Source organism: Heteronotia binoei, chromosome 17, assembly GCF_032191835.1.
Source record: "Heteronotia binoei isolate CCM8104 ecotype False Entrance Well chromosome 17, APGP_CSIRO_Hbin_v1, whole genome shotgun sequence".
Taxonomy (NCBI): Eukaryota; Metazoa; Chordata; class Lepidosauria; order Squamata; family Gekkonidae; genus Heteronotia; species Heteronotia binoei.
Genome location: NC_083239.1, coordinates 9572458 through 9595682, shown reverse-complemented (window position 1 = coordinate 9595682; position 23225 = coordinate 9572458). Strand labels below are relative to the sequence as shown.

The window sequence follows — 23225 nt, the reverse complement described above, 5'->3', positions numbered from 1 at the left end:
TTCTCTGCTCCCCCCCCCACCATCACTTCAGGAGCTCATAATGGTATGTGTGACAGAACGTGTCTGTTTTGGCCAGCAGGCCCCATTCTACCCTGCCCTCCTAAGGGGTTCCCAACTCCCTGCAGGGGCTTTTCTTTTTACCCTCCAGTAGCTGCCATCACCACCTGATCAATATAGAGATTTCTCACTAAGGGGATCAGGACCCTCAGGTTCTCTTCCCAGCTCAGAGGCCTTGCCTCTATGTCCCCTGCTGCCCCGGCACCTGGCTATCACGGGGACGGTCTACTGCTGTGTGCACCCCAGGGGGAATAGCTGGTTGCCAACTGCTTGCTTTCCTCTTCTTGGGTCTCCCTTTTAAAATAGCATGCTCAAAATAGTGGGGGTCTCAGTGATACAGAGAGCCACTCCTCACATCAACAGTTTAAAATATTTATTAAAAAGGGAAATGCTTACAAGCATAGTTTTAGCACCACACCAGACTGAGGCAAAAATAGAACAAGAGAAGTTGGTAAAATGCAGATCCTCCAGTCCTCAGCTATACGTGCCCTAAGGGATGGGGAAATAGGACAGGCTCTTTAATTTAGTTTTTCTAATTCTCTAAAGATGTGCCGTTAACTTAAAGTTTGGTCCTAGCTCTTTAGGCCAGTCTCATGGTCCAAAATGGCTACCTGCTCCCCACCTCTAATAAGAGATCTGCTCAGTGCCCAAATGAAAAGAAGCCAACTTCATCTAGCAAGGGAGTCTTATTAACCCTATGTCTCCTCCCACTTGACCCCGGGTCAGGTCAAGCTTCTTTTCTTGTTGTCTCCAGGAAGAAGCCTATCTAGCATTTTATACCTCCCACCCACTGCTCTCTGCCTGCCAGAGGGGAGAAAGGGGGAAAGCTTATCTTTCCATTGTCTTTCTTGCTGGAGTCATTAGCATTTGTAAAGAGGTGAGCTGATCTGCCAGTGAATGAACTTCCTCCTCGCACTAGAGAGGGGAAAACTGGTAAAACAAACAAGGAAGGCTTTTGCTGCTTGCGAGCCCCCCAGTAGAGCGTGCATTTTCCCACAGTATGCAAGGGCAAATCCCACTTCATCCTCATAGCTATCCTGTGAGGTTGATTCAGTGAGTTATGCGGCTTAGTGGGGATTTGAACCCTGGTCTCCCCAGCCCAGCCTTGTTGCATTTGCCCACAAAAATGTTTTGTGTCAGCATGGTAAGGTGCTCACTGTGGATGCAGGTATGTTCCTCTTTATAATACACAAGACATGTTTGGGTCTTTGTTTTTTTTAAAGGGGAGAGCTACATCTAGGGTTGCCAAGTCCAAAAATCTGGGGACTTTGGGGGTGGAGCCAGGAGACATTGGGGGTGGAGCCAGGAACAAGGGTGTGACAAGCATAATTGAACTCCAAGGGAGTTCTGGCCATCTCATTTAATGGGACAGCACACCTTTTTAAATGCCTTTCTTCCATAGGAAATAATGAAGGATAGGGGCACCATCTTTTGGGGCTCATAGAATTGGGCCCCCTAGTCCAATCGTTTTGAAACTTGGGGGGTATTTTGGGGAGAGGCACTAGATGCAATACTGAAAATTTGGTGCCTCTACCTCAAAAAATAGCCCCCCCAGAGCCCCCAATACCCGCGGATAAATTTCCCATTATTCCCTATGGGAATCATTCTCCATAGGGAATAATAGAGTACCCAGTAGACATTTCCCTCCCCCCCCCACGCTTTCTAAAGCGGGGGGGGGGGGAAGGGCCTCCAAATCAGGGAATCCCCTGCCCCCTCCCTCTCTCACACACATAAATACTTACTAGTTCCTGCAGAACTTTACTTGCTGTGAAAACGAAAGCAAAAGAAAGGGAGGGGCCGTTCTCCATCGAAACTGTTACTGACCCTTTCCCATGAAGCCCTTCCTGTTTCCTGCTCAGCCTTAAAGGCACACATTTTGCAAACGGATCAGTTTGCAGGTTTCTAAACCTGCAGGAGCTCTACGACTACATGATGGCTGTGGGGGCGGGGCTTCCCCCACTGGCCAGCTGGCTGGGAGCGGGGAGAAGCCTGTCAAAATGGGGGATCCCCCGCTGGGACCTGGGGATTGGGAAGCCTAGCTACATCTGAAGCATTTGTGTGTCCTTCACAGTCTACAGCACAGTTGCCCTTTACTTCCTTTTCCCTATTTTTCCCCCTCATTAAACTGTGATTGGTCTTCTGCTCCCAGGCCTGGTCATACCACTGGGTAGACTGAGTTGGCCACCTCAAGCAGCAAATTCCGTAGCTTCAGATAGGGTTTTTTTTTTTTTGAGGGGGGGGAGTTGGTTAAACAGGCAGGACATCTAGTTTATACACACACACACACACACAGGGCTTTGTTTCTAGAAAAAGCCCAGCAGGAACTCATTTGCATATTAGGCCACACTCCCTGATGTCACTGTTGTTTCTTGTGCGTTTTTTGTAGGAAATGCCCAGCAGAAACTCATTTGCATAGTAGGCCACACAGCCTGACACCAAGCCAGCCAGAACTGTGTTTCTGTGCGTTCCTGCTCAAAAAAAAAGCCCTGGATTTATACATGTAGTGAGTAGAGCATCAAAATAGGACCTGGCAGATGTCGATTTGAATCCCTGCTCTGCCCTGAATCTTGCCATGGAATCTTGGGCCAGGCATTTAGAGGCAGCCTAACCTACTTCACAGAGTTGTTGTGAGGGTAAAATGGAGAATGTTGTAAGCCAGTTTGCGATCCCACTGCGGAGAAAAATGGGAAATAAACCTTTGCTTTATCCTTGCTGAGCTGATGTGCTGACATCTGGAACATTAAATTTTGGGGAACGCCAAACAGCTTCCAACAAAAGTAAATCAGTACATTTGTGTGTCCCAGAAACTGATTTTCAGTTCCTCTTGTGATCTTATCTTTAGATTCACTAATCTCACTTTGCCACTTCCTTGCTTTCTGGACTCTTCCCCTTCAATACCACTTCTGACTCAACTGAAAGCTGATGGCGTCATCCCCGCCACTTACCTGTGAGGTAATGGACACTCTGCTTTGTCTGTTTGCTTTGCAGCCAGAAGACTGCTTTTCAGATGCTGCAGAATCCCTAAGCTCAAGGAGTGACGAGTCTCCAAACAGTTCTGCTTCCCTCTCTTCCAGGTGGGCAGCCCCCTGTGTTTGCTGGCTTTTCTGCTTCCGGAGTCCCAGGGATGGTGATGTTTAAGGTCTTTACTATGGGGAATTTTATGTTCTGCTCTTCAGTAAAAATCGGAGGGATAGTGCAGGCTTGCAACTAGAGCTTTGTTTTGATCAGGAGTGGCATCAAGGCGGAATCAGGTTGGTTTTTGGTTGGCTGGGGCATACCCCAGGGAAAGAAGGAAGGTGAGCTCGAACGTAACATCTTATATGGGGGGTAGGAGGTGGAACTGAACATTTGCAATGTGGTTTTCTTATCCTTTGTGTTGACTTCTGGGGCTGCAATTTTAAGGGGGAAACTGATATGGGAGAAGGGGATCATTTTAACCTTTGCATTTCCTGCTGCTTTCCATCCCAAAATTGCTACCCTCCTCTGCAGCTTTTAGCCTGTGGAGTAAAACTTGACAAGTTATTCAGCCCTTAGATTTCCCCTCCCCTTGAGCACAAATTATTTGATTAAGATTCTCTGTGTTTAATCTATTTGTCTTTTTTTGAATTCCAGCACTTACGAGAGTCTCAATATTCATTCTAATAGTTATCATAAAGCTTATAGAATGCTATCCCAGTTGCTCTAGCCAGACTGCTGCTTATGGCAATCAATCTTGGAGTTTGTTGTACTCATTGTGAACTACCACGTTAAAAAAAAAAACAGCAAAAACCCTAAGGCCTCCACAAAGAGACACACTTTGGAAGGCATCGTAACTTCGATTTGGTTCCTTTTTCCTTCTGCTGCAGTTGCACCAAATGCCATAGCTTGGGAGAGTTTTATGCAGCTATATTTCAGGATTGTCGCTTCATCAGGAGCATGTATCAGAATACTTAAATGCACTGGGGAAGCGGTTGCTGATGTCATGCTCTGCTCATACTTTCAGTTGGAGCGAGACTGCAAAGGGTGATGTTGCAACTTGCCCAGAGATGGGACGTCCTCTCTGACTCAGTAAGAAAAGCAGTATCTCTTGGAAAGATCAGGGACCTCTTGCTCAAATGAGAGAATAATCTCACTGAAGTTTCCCAAGAATAACCTTTTCCTTCTTAGGAGCCATTATCTCATCCAAGTGAGCAGAGTTTTGCTGCTGCTGGAAAAGAAAATCCAGAATTATTTCTTCTTTGTGTTTAATACTTGGCTATTTAAAAAAAAAAAATTGAAAAGAGCTAGGATAAAAGCTGTGATAGAATTCCTTTTCTGATGAGATGGCTCAGGTCTGGGACCAGCTGGTGATCCAGCAGTTTTAGGCACAAACTGGAGAAGGGCAAAATGGCAGCCGATTTTGGTCACAGCCTATCTAGAAGGCATCTGCTGTCTGAATTGGCCCTGATTTGGAAAAGAACCTTTTCTTTATACTTGCTGAGCAGATGTGCTGACATCTGGAACATTAAATTTTGGGGAAAACCAAACGGCTTCCAACAAAGATAACAAGTTGAAGGTTGAGGGTTTGTTGGTTTGTTTTTCTCTCCCCACCCTCCAGAAGCATGGCTGCTGAACTGGAAGAGAGGGGTTTGGCATTAGAAATCCCAGCTGCAGAACAGGATAGAATGGCTTTGAGTCATGTAGCTGAAGAGGAACTCCTTGGTACAGGTAAGGGTTTGGGAGCTGGATCTCTCCATTGGAGAACAGCAAGTCATTGCAGCATGTCAAGTACGACTCTGCTGTTGTCCTAGTTCTGGCAGGGCATGGAAGACTTTTTGCTGATCATTATTATGAAATGGTTTGTGTCTCTCTGACTTGGCTGTGGCTTCTCATCTGCCAGTGTTCACATGAAGAGATGGGTATGGAAAATGCCATGCACATAGGCTGAATTCAGATCTCCCAGTCAAACAAGGTTTATAAATTGTGGTTTATTTGCACCCCAGTTTTTTGTAATGTTACAACAGAAGCAGTGTGACATACTGCAGGGGAGGGACGGTGGCTCAGTGGTAGAGCATCTGCTTGGGAAGCAGAAGGTCCCAGGTTCAATCCCTGGCATCTCCAAAAAAGGATCCAGGCAAATAGGTGTGAAAAACCTCAGCTTGAGACCCTGGAGAGCAGCTGCCAGTCTGAGTAGACAATACTGACTTTGATGGACCGAGAGTCTGATTCAGTATAAGGCAGCTTCATATGATATATGATATGAGTGATACCAAATCAGGCTTGTAATCTGAGGTCTTCAGCAGCTTGTTAATCTTTTGTATTTACCATGGACTCTTGAGATGTCTGTATATGCAAACCAGAGTTTGCTGATTAGCACCGCCCTCTGTGATTTCCTGGCCCGAGTGACAGTGCTGTATGAAAATGGCCTCCTAGGTGGCGGGAATCAAACAAACGGAATGTGATGCACAGTTGCGATTCGTTTCTTAGGCCTATTGCATCGGTCAGTATTTATAGCTTAAACTGTTGTTTAAACAAACTATAGTTTATTGTGATATTTGAAATCATATACTGCACAAATCTTGTTTCAGCTCCTTGCATTGTTTATACATTTGCACTTTGGGCGCACAGCTTAAAGCCAGATGTTTTTTTGATTGCTTTTGTGTTTTGACTGATGGAATGCTGATTTCAACTCCACACCCCAGGAGCATCCGTTGATCCTGCACTGGAAGACCAGAGTCTTGGGGCAGACTCCAAGGAATACAACAAAACCCCAGATGCTGCCACTCTTACCAAACCCAGTACTCTGGACCTCGCATCTCTGGACTCTGCAAGCCCTGGGAACGGATTTATCAGAGGAAGTCCAGGTCTGGGATCAGCTGATTCTTCCAGACAGGTGAGAGCTGAAGAATTACATTAAGATTTACATGTCAACTTTCAGCTAAGGATTTGATGTATTTATTTAAAACATATATTAGTTGCCTATCTTGCGGGACACAGGGCAGCTAACCATGTAAATAAAATAACCGTTATATTTAAAAACAGAAAACCCCAATTCAAAATCATGAGGAGGACTGCTAATAAATAAATAAAAATAATTAATTAATTTTAATTAATTAGGACTGCACTTGACTATCTTCAGCTGCCTCATTAATACCCGAAGCAAGGGGGTGAGGTGCACCTCCTTGGGTAGGTTGTTGCTTAGTTGTGGGTCTGCCACTGAAAAGGCCCCCTCTTGTGTACCTACCAAATGAATTTCTTTGGTTGATGGGATAGTCAGGAGGCCTTTTCCCTGTGGTTTTAATTCCTGGATAATAACATATGGGGGAAGACGGTCTTTTTGATATCTTGGTCCCAAGCCTTGTGGGGCTTTAAAAGACAAAACCAACACCTGCATCGGGAATGGATCAGAAGCCAGTGTAATTGCTGTAGTATTGGGGTCAGATGCTCTTGGTAGCTGGGCCAAACTGGCAGACTAGCCCCAGCATTCTGCACTACCTGCAGATTCCAGACGCTCTTCAAAGGTAACACCAGGTAGAGTGCACTGCATTGCACTTGTGCATTCTAGATGTAACAAAGACATGGATCACTGTGGCTGGCTCTTACTGAACCAGAACCTTCTCTTGGATCCCACATCTGTGCAGTGTGCAAGATGGGTCTGGGGTACCTACCCTGTGCAAGATGGAAACAGTCACACGTGAGTTGTAGGTTCTCTTCTATTCCTGTATTGTTTGGTGCCCAATTTGAATTGGGACCATATATGGAGAAGGGGGCTTCATCCTTCACCCTTGCAACATTCTCCCACTATGGAACAGTTGTGGGGAGGTTGCTATTTGGAAACCTCATGTATTTCACTACCTCTTCTATTTTTGCCTTTACTGGGGAAGGCAACGGCAAACCACCCCGTAAAAAGCCTGCTAAGAAAACGTCATGATGTGACATTACCCCATGGGTTGATAATGACTTGGTGCTTGCACAGGGGACTACCTTTAGCTTTTACCTTACTTCTACGCTAGCACTCGGAATTATGTTCTTATTGTTGTGAATTAATTTTGATTATTTATGTCTGCTTTACCATCTTGGCGTCCTTCCTGGCGCCAAAGCTTTTTCTGGCTTTTGGGGATGGGTATTTCCCCCCTCCCAATTCTTCCATCTGTCTTTCCTTCAGTTTCTCAGTCTGTTGCCCCCTCTGCTCTTTCTCCCCCTTCAGCCTTCTCAGGCTTCTTTTCCATCCTCAGCCCATTTCCTCTGTGCATTTTTTATTTCAGTCAAGTGAACTATATCTCCTTCTCTCGCAGAAACTGGACTGTGCAGCTGACTTTTTTAGGCCACTGTATCACTTTACCTGTGAGTCTCAGAAGCATCCCTATAAGAATGACAAAGTGGACTGAATTACACATTACATTTTTTAATGAGCCAAGTCTGGGTTCCCTGTATAGCTCCAAAATGGGGAAAATAACTCACCCCCCCTTCCAGCTTAGGAGAACTCAATGGGGGGGCGGGTGGAAGGCAGCAGCTTCTTCACCCTCTGTGCCACCATCTTGAGCTGAATCAGGCCCCTGTGCTCCTTTAAAAAGCAACTTCCTTCAGCGGCCATGTGACCGCATGGAGGGCAAGTTGCATCCAGGGAGAGTGTACTGTGGCCCACTGTAGATAGTATTTAAAATCAACCACATAATAACTAAATACCACACCATACCATACCAAACCTTTAATGGCATAATAGATTCAAACAAAAATACACAGAATATAAAAATATAAACATTGGAGATAAAATCAAAATGAAACCGAGCTTACAGATGCATTCAAACATGGTCAGAATTAAATTTAAGGATGTCAGCCAGAAATTTTGCCACAGCCTCACTAACCACCCCCTCAGTATCACTCAATAAATAATAACAGGGTGGCAGGATAGACAAATCTGGGGGGAAAAGAAAGCTTGCCAAATAAATCTTTACGGAGGTTATGGTAAAAAGAACAATCAAGCAATATATGCTGGATTGAGTCAGGAGTATTCGCTCCACAGGAGCAAAGTCTGTCGGCTAAAGGGACTCGCTGATATCTCCCTTGTAAAACTTTGGAGGGAAACGCATTTAATCTAGCCAACATAAATGCCCTGCGATGACTTGGACTGGTTAAGTCTTATAGATAATTGGGCATTTTGCCACAGAAAGCATAGAGACCTAAGAAAGCTGGAGAGCAAATATAAGGGTCTGTTGGCTGTAATTTCGTTTCCTCCGATTCCCACAGTCTCAATTTAATACATCTGAAGATATATGACTCATCAGAGGTAGAAAAATCATCTTCCTCTAACCCCAATTGATTGAGTTTGGACAGAATCACTGCTGTCCAGGATGAAATATATGGGTCTCTTTTCATACAATCAAGAAGGCTGTTAGGATCTGTTCTACAGTGAATTTTGAGCCAGAATTTAAACACTGCAACCCAGGCTTTTGTCTCCACCAAAGACTGACCCACTTCAGAGCAAAGAGCAAAGTAGGACACACATTTTGGCAAACCAAGAATTTGTCTAAAGAATGAGGCTTGAATGCCCTCCACATTCCTGGTAAAAGCTGGGATCCATATAGGGATACCATAGAGAATTTGGGCAAGCGTTTTGGCTTTGAAATATAATATATAATATAACTAAATATAATTGTTTTTGATTACCCACAACTGATCTCATTGGTGTGTCTTAAAGCAAAGGTCCCCAACATGATACCCACAGGCACCATGACACCCTCCAGCCCTTTCCTGGTGCCTGCTAGGTGTTTATAGAAACTATGTTGGGCCAGGAGGGGCTCATGCCCATGGGGGCTTCTGATCGCACAGCCAAACAGTTCTCCAGCGGCCAAACTGGAACAGCGTTGTTTTGACAGTATCTATTACAACAATGTTGGTTGTATTCTCTTTCTCGCTCCTTTCTCAGTGCATTCTTTAAAAATAGCTCCTCTTCTCCCCTATACTTGGGATCCCTGTGTGTTTATGTATCGCTCCACCTCCCATGGCAGCCGTTTTGTGGTTATGCCCACCACCACCCTGTGTCAGAATTTCAAAGGTGCCCATAGGCTCAAAAAAGTTGGGCATCCCCGTCCTAAAGAATGGAGAAAGTAGAGAAAGAAGTACTTTTCTCCCTTTCTCACAATACAAGAACTCGTGGGCATTCGATGAAATTGCTGAGCAGACAGGTTAAAACGGATGAAAGGAAGTCCTTCTTCACCCAAAGGGTGATTAACATGCAGAATTCACTGCCACAGGAGGTGGCGGCGGCCACTAGCATAGCCACCTTCAAGAGGGGGTTAGATAAAAATATGGAGCAGAGGTCCATCAGTGGCTATTAGCCACAGTGTGTGTATATATAATTTTTTTTTGCCACTGTGTGGCACAGAGTGTTGGACTGGATGAGCCATTGGCCTGATCTAACATGGCTTCTCTTATGTTCTTAATGATGATATGGGGAGGGGTGCTTTGTAGCCTCTCCCAGTGGGATTTTTCCATGGGTTCTTGTTTTGTCGAGTGAAATTGAACTACTTGCTCCGAGACTTAATTACTACTTGAGTTAACCTCTAATCCTGTGCTTCTTTGTTCTTGACCCAATACCTTCAGGGCAGCATTGAATATCGGCGGAAGCAAAAGGGTAAGTGGGATGTTGTTTGCTCTTTACTTTTTTGGGGGGTGGGGTTGAAAGGCACTTTTCTTTTAAAAAAAGTGTGCTTATTGAAGAATGAAAATCTGGTCAAGGAGCTTGACAAATGTGCTTATTCATCTGAGGCTACACGTCTTACCTGTTTATTTTGGATCAGGAATGGCTACTCGTCTGAGTCGACGGCGGATCTCCTGCCAGGATCTGGGGCAAGTGGACTGCGATGGTTGGCTTCTGAAGAAGAAAGACCACGTGGGCTTCATGGCCCAGAAGTGGAAGCGGTTCTGGTTTGTGCTGAAAGGACAAGCCCTCTATTGGTACAGCAACCCCAACGTGAGTTGCCGAGGACTACGCAGGAGCCGGTGTTATGCTCGTGCAAACGTTGGTAGAGTTTTCATGGCTGATCAGGCAATTCTTGTCAGGCTGCCTTGGGTGGAGTCAGACTTTTGATCTATCGGGGTCAATGTTGTTTGTTCTGACCAGCAGTGGCTCCCCATGGTCTCGGGCAGAATTTTTTTCACATCGCCTGTTATCTGATCTGTTTTAAGAGGAGGAGTCGGGTTGAATGTGGGAACTTCTGCATGCCAAGCAGGTGCTCTGCCAATGAACCACAGCTCCTCACTAAGATGGGTACATGGTAGCCTCTTGGCCTCTCTGGTCCTAATCCCAATCCCTACACCACAATGGCCTTGCTTGAACTTAAATGTTGTTTTACCAGGATACTATTTTTGTTGGCAGTAGAGAGCAATTCTGCTGAATAAACATATCTATTGTCTGCCTCTCCCTACCCTATGTTTTGTTGCTACCGAGAAGATCTGGGGTGGTGTGCAAGTCTCCATTGCAAAGAACAGAAAACAGGGCAGAATTTTGGGCCAGCTTATAACATCTCGGGGATTTCTGCAGCTGCTTTCTGTCTAGTCCTAGTTGTAGAGACTTGGCAGCTTTCCAGAGCGTCCCAGTACAACCGGCACCGATCTGAGCTGATCTGTGTGTGAAATGCTGCTGTTTTTTTCCCCCTCCTCCCGTTCTCATCCCCCTCCCACCCTAGGATGAGAAGGCCGTAGGCCTGATCAATGTGTCAACCTACAAACTGGAAAGCACCAAAGAGCAGAAAAAGAAATAGTGAGTATTGCTTGGGATTGCGGGGTAGAGTTCAAGATTTTGGTTAGAGTGGCTGTCCCGGGAGAATGAATACATGGGGTTTGCTCATGAGAAGGAGAGTGGCTAGAGTAGTATGGCGAAATGGTTCATTTTACGCTAGGATCTGGAGGTCCCAGCTTTGAATCCCTCCACTGTGCCATAAAAGCTCACTGGGTGACCTTGAGCCAGTCACACACTCTCAGCCAGTTTGGTATAGTGGTTAAGTGTGCGGACTCTTATCTGGGAGAACTGGGTTTGATTCCCCACTCCTCCACTTGCACCTGCTAGCATGGCCTTGGGTCAGCCATAGCTCTGGCAGAAGTTGTCCTTGAAAGGGCAGCTGCTGGGAGAGCCCTCTCCAGCCCCACCCACCTCACAGGGTGTCTGTTGTGGGGGAGGAAGGGAAAGGAGATTGTGAACTGCTCTGAGACTCTTCGGAGTGGAGGGCGGGATATAAATCCAGTATCTTCATCTACCTCACAGGGTGTCTGTTGTGGGCGGGGGGGAGGTAAAGGAGATTGTGAGCCGCTCTGAGACTCGTCAGAGTGGAGGGCGGGATCTAAATCCAGTATCTTCATCTACCTCACAGGGTGTCTGTTGTGGGGGAGGAAGGGAAAGGAGATTGTGAGCCGCTCTGAGACTCTTCGGAGTGGAGGGCGGGATATAAATCCAATATCTTCATCTACCTCACAGGGTGTCTGTTGTGGGGGAGGAAGGGAAAGGAGATTGTGAGCCGCTCTGAGACTCTTCGGAGTGGAGGGCGGGATATAAATCCAATATCTTCTTCTTCTTCATCATCTTCTTCTTCATCTTCTTCTTCATCTTCTTCTTCTTCTTCTTTCTCATGGATAAAATGTAGGGATAAAACGGAGAAGGGAAAACGATGTTGTAAGCTGCCTTGAGTCCCCATCGGTGGAGAAAAGCGGGGTATAAATACATAATGTGGGGTATTTGTATCTAGGTATGTCCATAATTCAGCTTCCAAATGCCATTGATGAGGCGCTCAGAAAGAGGGCTAGAGGGTTTCTGGTTCCTAGGTTAGCTGCCTCACCCATTTTTGAGCCCTTGGCAACAACTGTAGGCAAATGGATTTCTAGCCAGACTTTGTAAAGCCTCCTAACAGCAAAGGATCCTGGGAAGCCTCTCACTTTTCTTTTTCTTTTCCAGTGTTTTCCAGCTCACGCACGAGACGTACAAGCCCTTCATTTTTGCAGCAGAGACACTGTCCGACCTAAGCATGTAAGTATTTATAGAGAACCAGCTCAAGTAGTCTTGGTTCCATCCTACAAAGCTACCTTGCCCTGCATGTTCCCATATGGCTATTTCTTTCTTCCTAGCAAGCTCTGCTTCCTGTACACTCTCTGTCCTAAATGGTCTGCACTCAGGCTTTTTCAGTGGCTTCTCAAGCTTGTGGAACAGCCTTGTAGAAGGAATCAGGGCAGCTTTGATCCTCCTGGCTTTCTGGCAAGACTGCAAAACAGAATTATTTTGTAGAACTTTGCCCAAAGACTGGGCAAAGAGGGAATACCCTGAAAGTGGGACATATAAGGTGATTTTAGATTGGTGCTTATTTGTTTTCTCCATCTAATTGTTCTTACATTGTTGTTTCCTGCCTGGGGTCTTGGGTTGTTTGGGAGCAAGGCAGGCCCCTAAATATTTTGAAACAGATAAATGAAGTCAGTGTGTACAAAGATGGTGTTGCATTCCTTAGCAAAAGTCACCTGATTTCCTAAAGATGGAACTTCGCTGGGCAGAACAGCACATTCCAATTGCTGTCATCATGCCTAATCACAGTTCCAGTGGTGTTACCTGTGCCTCTTGGCAAAGGGAAGCTAGGTACCCGTATGTTGTGCCTGGGTCCCAATCTTGTGAAGAACCGCTGGGATTACCCTCATCTCTCATTTGTGTTTTGTAAACTATATTTGGTGTTGGATTTTATGCGGTAAAAGAGAAGGGAGGATATTTGCAGAAGAGCTGACGAAATCAAGGGAGTATCTGTTATCAGCAGTTTGTGTACATTACTATCAAATTCCTTGATGCAGCAAAAGCAGTTCTCATGCAAATTCCAAAAGATTATGTTTGGGGGATATGAAGCAATGCAGGCGTAGATAGAGAGGAAAAACTGTAGAAAAGGGAGGATCGAGGTTGGGTCTTGCTTTCACTGTTCCAGTCTACAAAGTGAAAACGTTGAGAGTGAATTAAAGCCTGAAATCCTAGGTAACCTAAAATGTTCTGGGTTTCTTTTTTTCCCCCAGGTGGGTTAGTCATTTGATCACATCGATGATGAAGTATCTGCCAGTCTCTAAACCTGGTCCACATAATCAAGAAGGTCGGCTTTTTTGAAGGCATATATTTCATTGAGCCAAGCATTGCATGCCTTGTTGCTACAACATGATTGAGACCTGATTCACACAAGCAGGAAACTAAAGAGAGCCAGTTTGGTGTAGTGGTTAAGTGTGTGGACTCTTATCTGGGAGAACCGGGTTTGATTCCCCACTCCTCCACTCGCACCTGCTGGAATGGCCTTGGGTCAGCCATAGCCCTGGCAGAGGTTGTCCTTGAAAGGGCAGCTGCTGTGAGAGCCCTCTCCAGCCCCACCCACCTCACAGGGTGTTTGTTGTGGGGGAGGAATGTAGAGGAGATTGTGAGCCGCTCTGAGACTCTTCGGAGTGGAGGGTGGGATATAAATCCAATATCTTCATCTACCTCACAGGGTGTCTGTTGTGGGGGAGGAATGTAAAGGAGATTGTGAGCCGCTCTGAGACTCTTCAGAGTGGAGGGCGGGATATAAATCCAATATCTTCATCTACCTCACAGGGTGTCTGTTGTGGGGGAGGAAGGTAAAGGAGATTGTGAGCCGCTCTGAGACTCTTCAGAGTGGAGGGCGGGATATAAATCCAATATCTTCATGTACCTCACAGGGTGTCTGTTGTGGGGGAGGAAGGGAAAGGAGATTGTGAGCCGCTCTGAGGCTCTTCGGAGTGGAGGGCGGGATATAAATCCAATATCTTCATCTACCTCACAGGGTGTCTGTTGTGGGGGAGGAAGGTAAAGGAGATTGTGAGCTGCTCTGAGACTCTTCGGAGTGGAGGGCGGGATATAAATCCAATATCTTCATCTACCTCACAGGGTGTCTGTTGTGGGGGAGGAAGGGAAAGGAGATTGTGAGCCGCTCTGAGACTCTTCAGAGTGGAGGGCGGGATATAAATCCAATATCTTCATGTACCTCACAGGGTGTCTGTTGTGGGGGAGGAAGGGAAAGGAGATTTTGAGCCGCTCTGAGACTCTTCAGAGTGGAGGGCGGGATATAAATCCAATATCTTCATCAACCTCACAGGGTGTCTGTTGTGGGGAAGGAAGGTAAAGGAGATTGTGAGCCGCTCTGAGACTCTTCGGAGTGGAGGGCTGGATATAAATCCAATATCATCATCATCAAAGAGGGCTAGAATGCTGAGTGGGTGAAGGGTTGTATTTTGGAGTGCTCCTCCCCATTAAAAATTCTCTGAAGACAAAGCACCAGCACAGCAAGCTGATTCTACCCTTCTCTCCTTGCAATGGAGTATTCAAAGCTGAAGGCTGATGTGGTATAGTCCATTCTGCTGCCTTAGGTCTTTGCCATTTTATTAGCACATCGGTCTTCACAGTGTTTTAACCAGGCCTAGAGGCATCACTCCCATCTTGCCCAGCAGTCTGGATCTGGAGTTTAATTTAAAGCAGCAATACAGGATCTAGCAGGATTTCTGTGTTTGCATTTTTTTTTCCATTTACAAATCAGCCACGTTTAGGATTGACTGTCTTTTTTTGTAAAATAAAACAAACCTAAGTTCCTGTGACCCTAACCTTTTCATCTTACAATAACATTTAAGCTGTTGATGGTTGGCTGTGAACATATGAAGCTGCCTTCTACTGAATCAGACCCTCGGTCCATCAAAGTCAGTTTTGTCTTCTCAGACTGGCAGCGGCTCTCCAGGGTCTCAAGCTGAGGTTTTTCACACCGATTTGCCTGGACCCTTTTTTGGAGATGCCAGGGATTGAACCTGGGACCTTCTGCTTCCCAAGCAGATGCTCTACCACTGAGCCACCATCCCTCCTACATATGAAGCTGCCTTATAGTGAATCAGACCCTCGGTCCATCAAAGTCAGTATTGTCTTCTCAGACTGGCAGCGGCTCTCCAGGGTCTCAAGCTGAGGTTTTTCACACCTCTTTGCCTGGACCCTTTTTTGGAGATGCCAGGGATTGAACCTGGGACCTTCTGCTTCCCAAGCAGATGCTCTACCGTTGAGCCACCCTCCCTCCTACATATGAAGCTGCCTTATAGTGAATCAGACCCTCGGTCCATCAAAGTCAGTATTGTCTTCTCAGACTGGCAGCGGCTCTCCAGGGTTTCAAGCTGAGGTTTTTCACACCTATTTGCATGGACCCTTTTTTGGAGATGCCGGGGATTGAACCTGGGACCTTCTGCTTCCCAAGCAGATGCTCTACCACTGAGCCACCATCCCTCCCCAAACATATGAAGCTGCCTTATACTGAATCAGACCTTTGATCCATCAAAGTCAGTATTGTCTTTTCAGACTGGCAGCGGCTCTCCAGGGTCTCAAGCTGAGGTTTTTCACACCTTTTTACCTGGCCCTTTTTTGGAGATGCCGGGGATTGAACCTGGGACCTTCTGCTTACTAAGCAGATGCTCTGCCACTGAGCCACCGTCCCTCCCTACATGTTGTCAGTAGGATAAACTAACTCCTAGTGATCTTTTTTCCATAGCAAGGGGACGTAATGCCTGCTTCACAAATACTTGCCTGGCAAAATCTGTTAATACCTCAACTTTCATTCCTAAACAAAAGTTTCTAGGGCATTCCACTGCATTAAAAACACTTGGATCTCTCATAATATATCCACAGGTGGAGGGGGTATGTGATTTTTGCCAATTCTTCCCTGCCACTTGCAAACCTCTGTTTTCCCCCAAGCTAATCCCGGGGTCACCTGTTCTCCAGGAACAGCATTTGGGACTGCACTGGAAGGTGCAAGAAAGCAGTGTTTCATAGATGGAATATCTGTGATATGCAAGCCACGTGATTGTTTAAGATCACAGATAGAAATTTAGAGCAACACTTCAGTTTTAGTTCTCATGATTGTGACTTTGGGACGCAGCGAAGCGTAGCATCAGAAGTTACTGTTGCTATGGAAGGAGTAAAGAAAATGTACCTTCCTCTCCCATTAGAGTTTATAGTGGTCAGGGGATGATGAAAAGTGGTTGGAATGTGAGGTAACGATAACATTCCTGCTCAGGATCTTCCACTGAGAATTTGCTTCCGTGCTCCTTTTCCACCAGATTGCTACAGCGAGACAGAAGCAGAAGACCCTGAGGATGACTCGCCAAGACCTAACTTTGATGAGGTGAGTGTCTTGTTGATGGACACCTGGCCTTCATCAGCAGAGTTATTGGGTGAAGGGAGTGTGATTAGCTTTTCTTTTATAAGCAAGCGTGTTGAACGATCTGACCCCCATTGCCTAGATTTATAAAACGATGCCTAATTTTGGGAATGGAGGGTAGAGAGAATTTTCCTGTAATACTTGGAAGTCGGGATTACTGGACAACATCGGTTGGCAGTTGATTTAGGACAGACAAAAGGAAGAATTACTTCACCGAGAAATTCTTAATTTATAGAATTTTTGTCATAAGATGCAGTAACAAGCACTCGTTTGGGTAGCTATAAAGGGGGGATTCGGGGATTCATATGCATTTTGTGGAGGACCAATCTGTTGTTTGCAATCAGGGAGGGACGGTGGCTCAGTGGTAGAGCGTCTGCTTGGGAAGCAGAAGGTCCCAGGTTGAATCCCTGGCATCTCCAAAAAAGGGTCCAGGCAAATAGGTGTGAAAAACCTCAGCTTGAGACCCTGGAGAGCCACTGCCAGTCTGAGAAGACAATACTGACTTTGATGGACCCAAGGTCTGATTCAGTATAAGGCAGCTTCATATGTTTATATGTTTGGGGAGGGATGGTGGCTCAGTGGTAGAGCATCTGCTTGGGAAGCAGAAGGTCCCAGGTTCAATCCCCGGCATCTCCAACTAAAAAGGGTCCAGGCAAATAGGTGTGAAAAACCTCAGCTTGAGACCCTGGAGAGCCGCTGCCAGTCTGAGTAGACAATACTGACTTTGATGGACCGAGGGTCTGATTCAGCATAAGGCAGCTTCATATGTTCATATGCTGGCTGGATGAAACCTCCATGACCAGAGGCAGTGTACCTCCGAATGCCAATTGCTGGGGTGCTGCAGCAGGAGATCTTGGTGCTGCTTTCTGGACTTCCTACTAGGGGAACCAGTCATTGTGACAAATAAGATGGGCTTTTGGTCTGATCCAGCAAGAGTCTCCTTGTACAACCCTAAAAGCTTAATTTTTCCCAGCAGCCCAAACGGAGGGATTTGGAACGAGACCAACTGCTAACAGGGAGTAACGAAACCCCAAGTGGAAGTCCCCTCAACAGCCCACTCTCAAGGCAAAGAGCAGATAGGAGTCCGACACCCTCTCCCACAGGTGAGTTCCATCCCTCTTTCTTCCACGGGTAACAAGGTTTTTTTAAAAAGCTCAAATGCTGAGGATTATCAAGGGCTAACCACAGTCACTCCTTAGTATTCATCTGATTGTAGAACATGGTGACTCACCTCGTGGCAGCTAACTCCCCCTTTAGGTTCTAAGGCTTTTCCACAATTATGCAAGACTGTTTCAAGGACTGAGTCTCTTTATATTATTCGTATTGCATACAGTATATTACATAATGCATAGATACATTTATTCAGGGGTCGTTTTGCAGGGAAAAAAAGGCGGTGGAGCTCATCCAGGGATTGTTATGCAGCTGCTGTCAGAACTTGAAGAACTTCAAACGAGGCCCAGTACTTCGTTACAAAGTATAGGTGTTTATTGAGAACTAAGTTCATGAAGGCACAGATTAACTCTGATAACGGGTTTAGCATTGGTTACAATTTTATGCGGTTGTTACAGAAACAATCAAGTTGGTTCTCACACTTCCAGAGACACTGGTCTGTTCCCAGAGTCTGTTATCAGCAGAGGGAGGAAGGAGTCCTGCTGCGATGTCCTGGGCGGTTGCCTTCAAAGGACACCTGCAGGCTATTCCCAGGGGCTATCTGTCATTCCTCCGGCGGTTACAGTTTGTTTGAAATGCAAAGCACTTTGACTAGAGGCCTAGCTATGAGTCTACAGGGTTAGTATTGGCACACAAGATGGAGTCAGTTAGGCTAACATTGCTAAGCTTAGCAAGCAGGAAAAGTACAAGTTCTGACAGCTGCATCTACTATTCAGTGGACAAGGTGGGAAGGAGGAGGTGGAACTGTCAGAAAGGTTCAGGAGCTGTGCTCCTGTGAGCGCCCGCTGAATCTAAGGCCTGCATTTATGACAATTAATGAAAATAAAAGATTATGTTGGAGCCCTAATGTTTTCAAAGATTTCAGGTTTTCACAGCTGGCAAAATCATTAGGGTTTGTAGAATCTTTCGGGCTCAAGTGCCGTGTTCTCCTGGAGAAAGTTTTTCTTCCAGACGTTTCGTTCTCAGCTGCGGAGAACATCCTCAGTGGCGTTGCAGCCGGAGCAGGCGCTCTGACCTTCTTGGCTGCTGTGCATTGAGTGAGGCCACAAACCAATTGCCCTCTCAACACACCCCCTCCAGCCTAGAAATAGCAGCTCTCCAGCAGCCCTGGCCTCACTCAATGCACAGCAGCCAAGATGGTCAGAGCGCCTGCTCCGGCTGCAACGCCACTGAGGATGTTCTCCGCAGCTGAGAACGAAACGTCTGGAAGAAAAACTTTCTCCAGTAGAACATGGCACTTGAGCCCGAAAGATTCTACAAACCCTAACCCTAATGTTTTCATTCTAATTCATTAAAAAGATTGCCCAAATTCTTAGGATTCTGTATAGCAGGGTTTCCCAAACTTTTTCCCCCTATGGTCTGGGCAGAGGATGCTCAGGGAGCGATACTGAGACTGCGCGCTGGCCAGGAGCTTTCCCTGCCCTCTCTGATGTTATCGAATTTCAGAGAGGGATGGGGGAGAGCTTCTGGCTAGTGCGCAGTCTCTGTAGCACTCTCTTAGCGTTCTCCACCTGGAGGACGCTCAGAGAGTGATACAGTCGGCGGCAGCCACATGGGGAGCAGGGGCTGGAGCGCAGTGCTGCAAAGATAAATAGAGGTGGGAGGGGGCTGTCAGGCCACCCCTGGCGACCTGGTATTGAGGCTTATGAACATATGAAGCTGCCTTCTACTGAATCAGACCCTTGGTCCATCAAAGTCAGTATTGTCTTCTCAGACTGGCAGCAGCTCTCCAGGGTCTCAAGCTGAGGTTTTTCACACCTATTTGCCTGGACCCTTTTTTTGGAGATGCCAGGGATTGAACCTGGGACCTTCTGCTTCCCAAGCAGATGCTCTACCACTGAGCCACCATCCCTCCTACATGTGAAGCTGCCTTCTACTGAATCAGACCCTCAGTCCATCAAAGTCAGTCTTGTCTACTCAGACTGGCAGCGGCTCTCCAGGGTCTCAAGCTGAGGTTTTTCACACCTATTTGCCTGGACCCTTTTTAGTTGGAGATGCCAGGGATTGAACCTGGGACCTTCTGCTTCCCAAGCAGATGCTCTGCCACTGAGCCACAGCCCCGTTCATGGCTCTCCAGGGTCTCAAGCTGAGGTTTTTCACACCTATTTGCCTGGACCCTTTTTTTGGAGATGCCGGGGATTGAACCTGGGACCTTCTGCTTCCCAAGCAGTTGCTGTACCACTGAGCCACTGTCCCTCCCATGCTCTCCAGGGTCTCAAGCTGAGGTTTTTCACACCTATTTGCCTGGACCCTTTTTTTTGGAGATGCCGGGGATTGAACCTGGGACCTTCTGCTTCCCAAGCAGATGCTCTACCACTGAGCCACTGTCCCTCCTACATATGAAGCTGCCTTCTACTGAATCAGACCCTCAGTCCATCAAAGTCAGGCTTGTCTACTCAGACTGGCAGCGGCTTTCCAGGGTCTCAAGCTGAGGTTATCACACCTATTTGCCTGGACCCTCTTTTGGAGATGCCGGGGATTGAACCTGGGACCTTCTGCTTACCAAGCAGATGCTCTACCCACTGAGCCACCGTCCCTCCCACCGTCCCTCCCAAGGGCTTGCGTGGCCCAGTATCGGGTTGCAACCATGTAAATGGGAAACGCTGCTGTAGAATCGACAGGATTTTAAACTGGAGGCAAAATGTGTGCTGTGTGACAGTTTCTTGCTGCTCGAACACCGTTTTCCCACCCTTTCTGAAGCCGTGGCCCTGCTCCCACGCACCCTTTCGCTGATGACTTCCAATTTGTCTCCGCAGACCCTGCTGGAGAAGAGCTTGAGTCCTTGATCAAGTGTTTGAAGCAAGGGGGTGTCTCTCTCATTGGCAAGCAGCAAACATTCACCCGTGAGCAGTACCGGAAATCTTTCATCAAACGTAACAAGAACCCGGAGATAAATGAGAAGGTGCATCTCATCCGGACCCTTCAAAGTACTCTCAAGGCAGGTGGAGCATAACTTAGATTGGGAAGCCCCCTCTGTTTTTAGTGCAGGGGACAGATTTCTTTTTTCCCAACTCTGTTCTAAAATACAAGATGCAGAATGGTGTAGTGACTAGCATTGGACCAGGCTGGAAGACCCAGGCTCAAATCCGTACTAGGTTCTAAGAAAATTCTAGGCAGTTTCTATTACAGCACTTTAAGAAAAAAAACTGTATCAAGGCCAAAAGTTAAGATCACACAGGTTTGTGGCCTTCAGGATTCATCGTGTGTTACCTGTAAACAGGGCTTTTTTGGAGCAGGAACGCAGTTCTGACTGGCTTGGCACCAGAGGGTGTGGCCTAATATGCATATGAGTTCCTGCTGGGCTTTTCCCACAAAAAAAACCACTGTGTGGAACAATGGCAATGTCAGGAGTGTAACCTAATATGCAAATGAGTTCATGCTGGGGGTTTTCTACAAAAAAAAAGCCCAGCCTGTGAACCAGTTAGGTACCACTGAGGCTTTCTGTTTGAGCTTTTGCTTGTGGCTCAGCATTTTTTGTGGCAGAAGAAGAAGATGATGAAGAAGATGATATTGGATTTATATCCCGCCCTCCACTCAAAGAGTCTCAGAGGGGCTCACAATCTCCTTTCCCTTCCTCCTCCACAACAGACATCCTGTGAGGTAGATGGAGATATTGGATTTATATCCCGCCCTCCACTCCGAAGAGTCTCAGAGCGGCTCACAATCTCCTTTCCCCTTCCTCCCCCACAACAGACACCCTGTGAGGTAGATGAAGATATTGGATTTATATCCCGCCCTCCATTCCGAAGAGTCTCAGAGGGGCTCACAATCTCCTTTACCTTCCTCCCCCACAACAGACAACCTGTGAGGCAGATGAAGATATTGGATTTATATCCTGCCCTCCACTCCGAAGAGTCTCAGAGCAGCTCACAATCTCCTTTACCTTCCTCCCCCACAACAGTCACCCTGTGAGGTGGGTGGGGCTGGAGAGGGCTTTCACAGCAGCTGCCCTTTCAAGGACAACCTCTGCCAGAGCTATGGCGGACCCAAGGCCATGCTAGCAGGTGCAAGTGGAGGAGTGGGGAATCAAACCCGGTTCTCCCAGATAAGAGTCCGCACACTTAACCACTACACCAAACTAGCTCTTGAAACTAGCAACTAGAAAAGGGTTGGCATTTGGCAATAACCACACACTTCAAATTTGGATTCAATATTTCTCCATTGTGAATCTGCACGCATGTCTTTCTCTGGATCCTTTGTACTTTCGGGACAACCTGAGGCATGTCAAACAGGGTGAACTATACTGTAGGAGAATTTAATACAAGATGGTCTGTTTGGGGTATTAAGACCAATTCCCCACTAGCCTTGTCCCGGTCTCACACTCCTCTTCTCCACGGGGCTTCCTTCCAATTTCACACAAGCTGCCAAGCAAGAGCCTCTAAAAACCAGTTCCTGCTTCCTGCGCAAAAGAGGTGGAGCTAGTTGCAAACCCGGAGCAGCTTGTGCGAAATAAGGAAGCCCCATGGAGAAGAGGAGCGTGAGACCATGACAAGGCTAGCGGGAATCGGTCTGAGTTATGGGGTACCCACTGAAGAGCATCGAAGTGTCAATTGTTTCGTTCAGGATCAAGTTTTTGTCATCCTGGGGAGCACCATTGTGGAGTTTCTGCTCAAGGTCTTGAGAAAATAGAAGGTCTCTGCGAAAATAGAATGTGCGCTATGTCCTTCAGTCATGAGTCTTGAGTCATAATTAATAGCAGTGTGCTTTGGTTCAATTAAATACCTTCAGCTGTCCTAAGGAAAGTAGCGTGACTTTAAATCTCAGTACCATCCAAAGCTCTCTGTCAAAAGAAGTAACAACTGGGATTCATTCATGTTTTATTACAAAGGCTCTAAAACACCTTATGGCAAATCGGTGGTGGAGGGCAGGACGGTTTTGTATCTTGAAGGAGGCCACTTGGATGTAATAAAAGCCTTGGAAATGTCTGCCTTGACTCATCTAGGTTTCAGTGGCTTTTTAAGAAGCAACCAGTACATTCAAGAGATAATGCTCTCTTGCTTTCTTTCTTAGGCAAAAAACTACTGAACTCCAACTACTCAATGCTCTCCTGGATGACTCTGAACTGACCTCTGAGAAATTCAGGCACTGGAAAGTACAAAATCAGGAACTACTTCAGGAAATGCAGTCATGGTGGGCTCCAGTGGTCAGGCATGAAAGCAGTGCCAGAACAGACAGAGTCTCTGCTATCAGCTCAGAAGATGCCATGGTGACTCCATAAACTCTTATTGTCAGGACAGTTATATTTTGTGGGATAAAGAATCCTTCCCCACAAAGCTCCAGAGGGATCTTCTCAGTTTGCAGTAAGAGCGGAATGTCAAATAACCCACTTTAGAGCTGAGAGGAAGAAGATTTTTATTCACTGTCATGGATATCTTGGGTTTTTTAAACAGAAGGGACGTCGTGATGGTGTGAGGGGAAAAGTGGGTGGAAAGAGAGTGAGAGAAGGCCGCTCTGTATGGATAAACAGGCCAGTTGAAAATGGGTAAAGTTCACGCATGAAGCTGCCTTGCACCAAGTCAGGCCTTTGCTCTGTCAAAGTCAGTATTGTCTACTCTGACTAGCAGTGGCTCTCCAGGGTCTCAAGCAGAGGTCTTTCATATCACCAGCTTCCTGCTCCTTTTAATTGGTGATACAGGGTTTTGAACCTGGGTCCTTCTACATGTAAACCAGATGCTCTGCTGCTAAGTCACAACCCCCTCAACAAAATGATTTGCAACTTGTCCCTCCCTCTTCAGAGTTCATAATTCCCCTAGAGTGCTTCAAGCTGAAACTCTTCCTTGGAAGTAAAAAAGGTAAAGGTAGTCCCCTGTGCAAGCACCAGTCGTTTCC

At 46.5% G+C, this 23225-nt stretch overlaps 1 protein-coding gene across 1 annotated transcript in view; it reads left to right on the top strand.

Annotated features, from left to right (window-relative positions):
- Positions 1-22751, top strand: part of CNKSR1 (connector enhancer of kinase suppressor of Ras 1) — a 62220-nt gene extending 39469 nt beyond the window's left edge. Inside the window, exons 10-21 of the mRNA XM_060258407.1 lie at positions 3046-3131; positions 4634-4743; positions 5718-5908; positions 9619-9649; positions 9816-9988; positions 10704-10777; positions 11963-12034; positions 13051-13124; positions 16126-16190; positions 17200-17329; positions 20153-20336; positions 22410-22751. Of these exons, the coding sequence (XP_060114390.1) occupies positions 3046-3131; positions 4634-4743; positions 5718-5908; positions 9619-9649; positions 9816-9988; positions 10704-10777; positions 11963-12034; positions 13051-13124; positions 16126-16190; positions 17200-17329; positions 20153-20336; positions 22410-22614 (1395 nt within the window). The 3' untranslated portion in view covers positions 22615-22751. The remainder of the gene's footprint in view (positions 1-3045; positions 3132-4633; positions 4744-5717; positions 5909-9618; positions 9650-9815; positions 9989-10703; positions 10778-11962; positions 12035-13050; positions 13125-16125; positions 16191-17199; positions 17330-20152; positions 20337-22409) is intronic.
- The last annotated feature ends 474 nt before the right edge of the window (positions 22752-23225 follow it).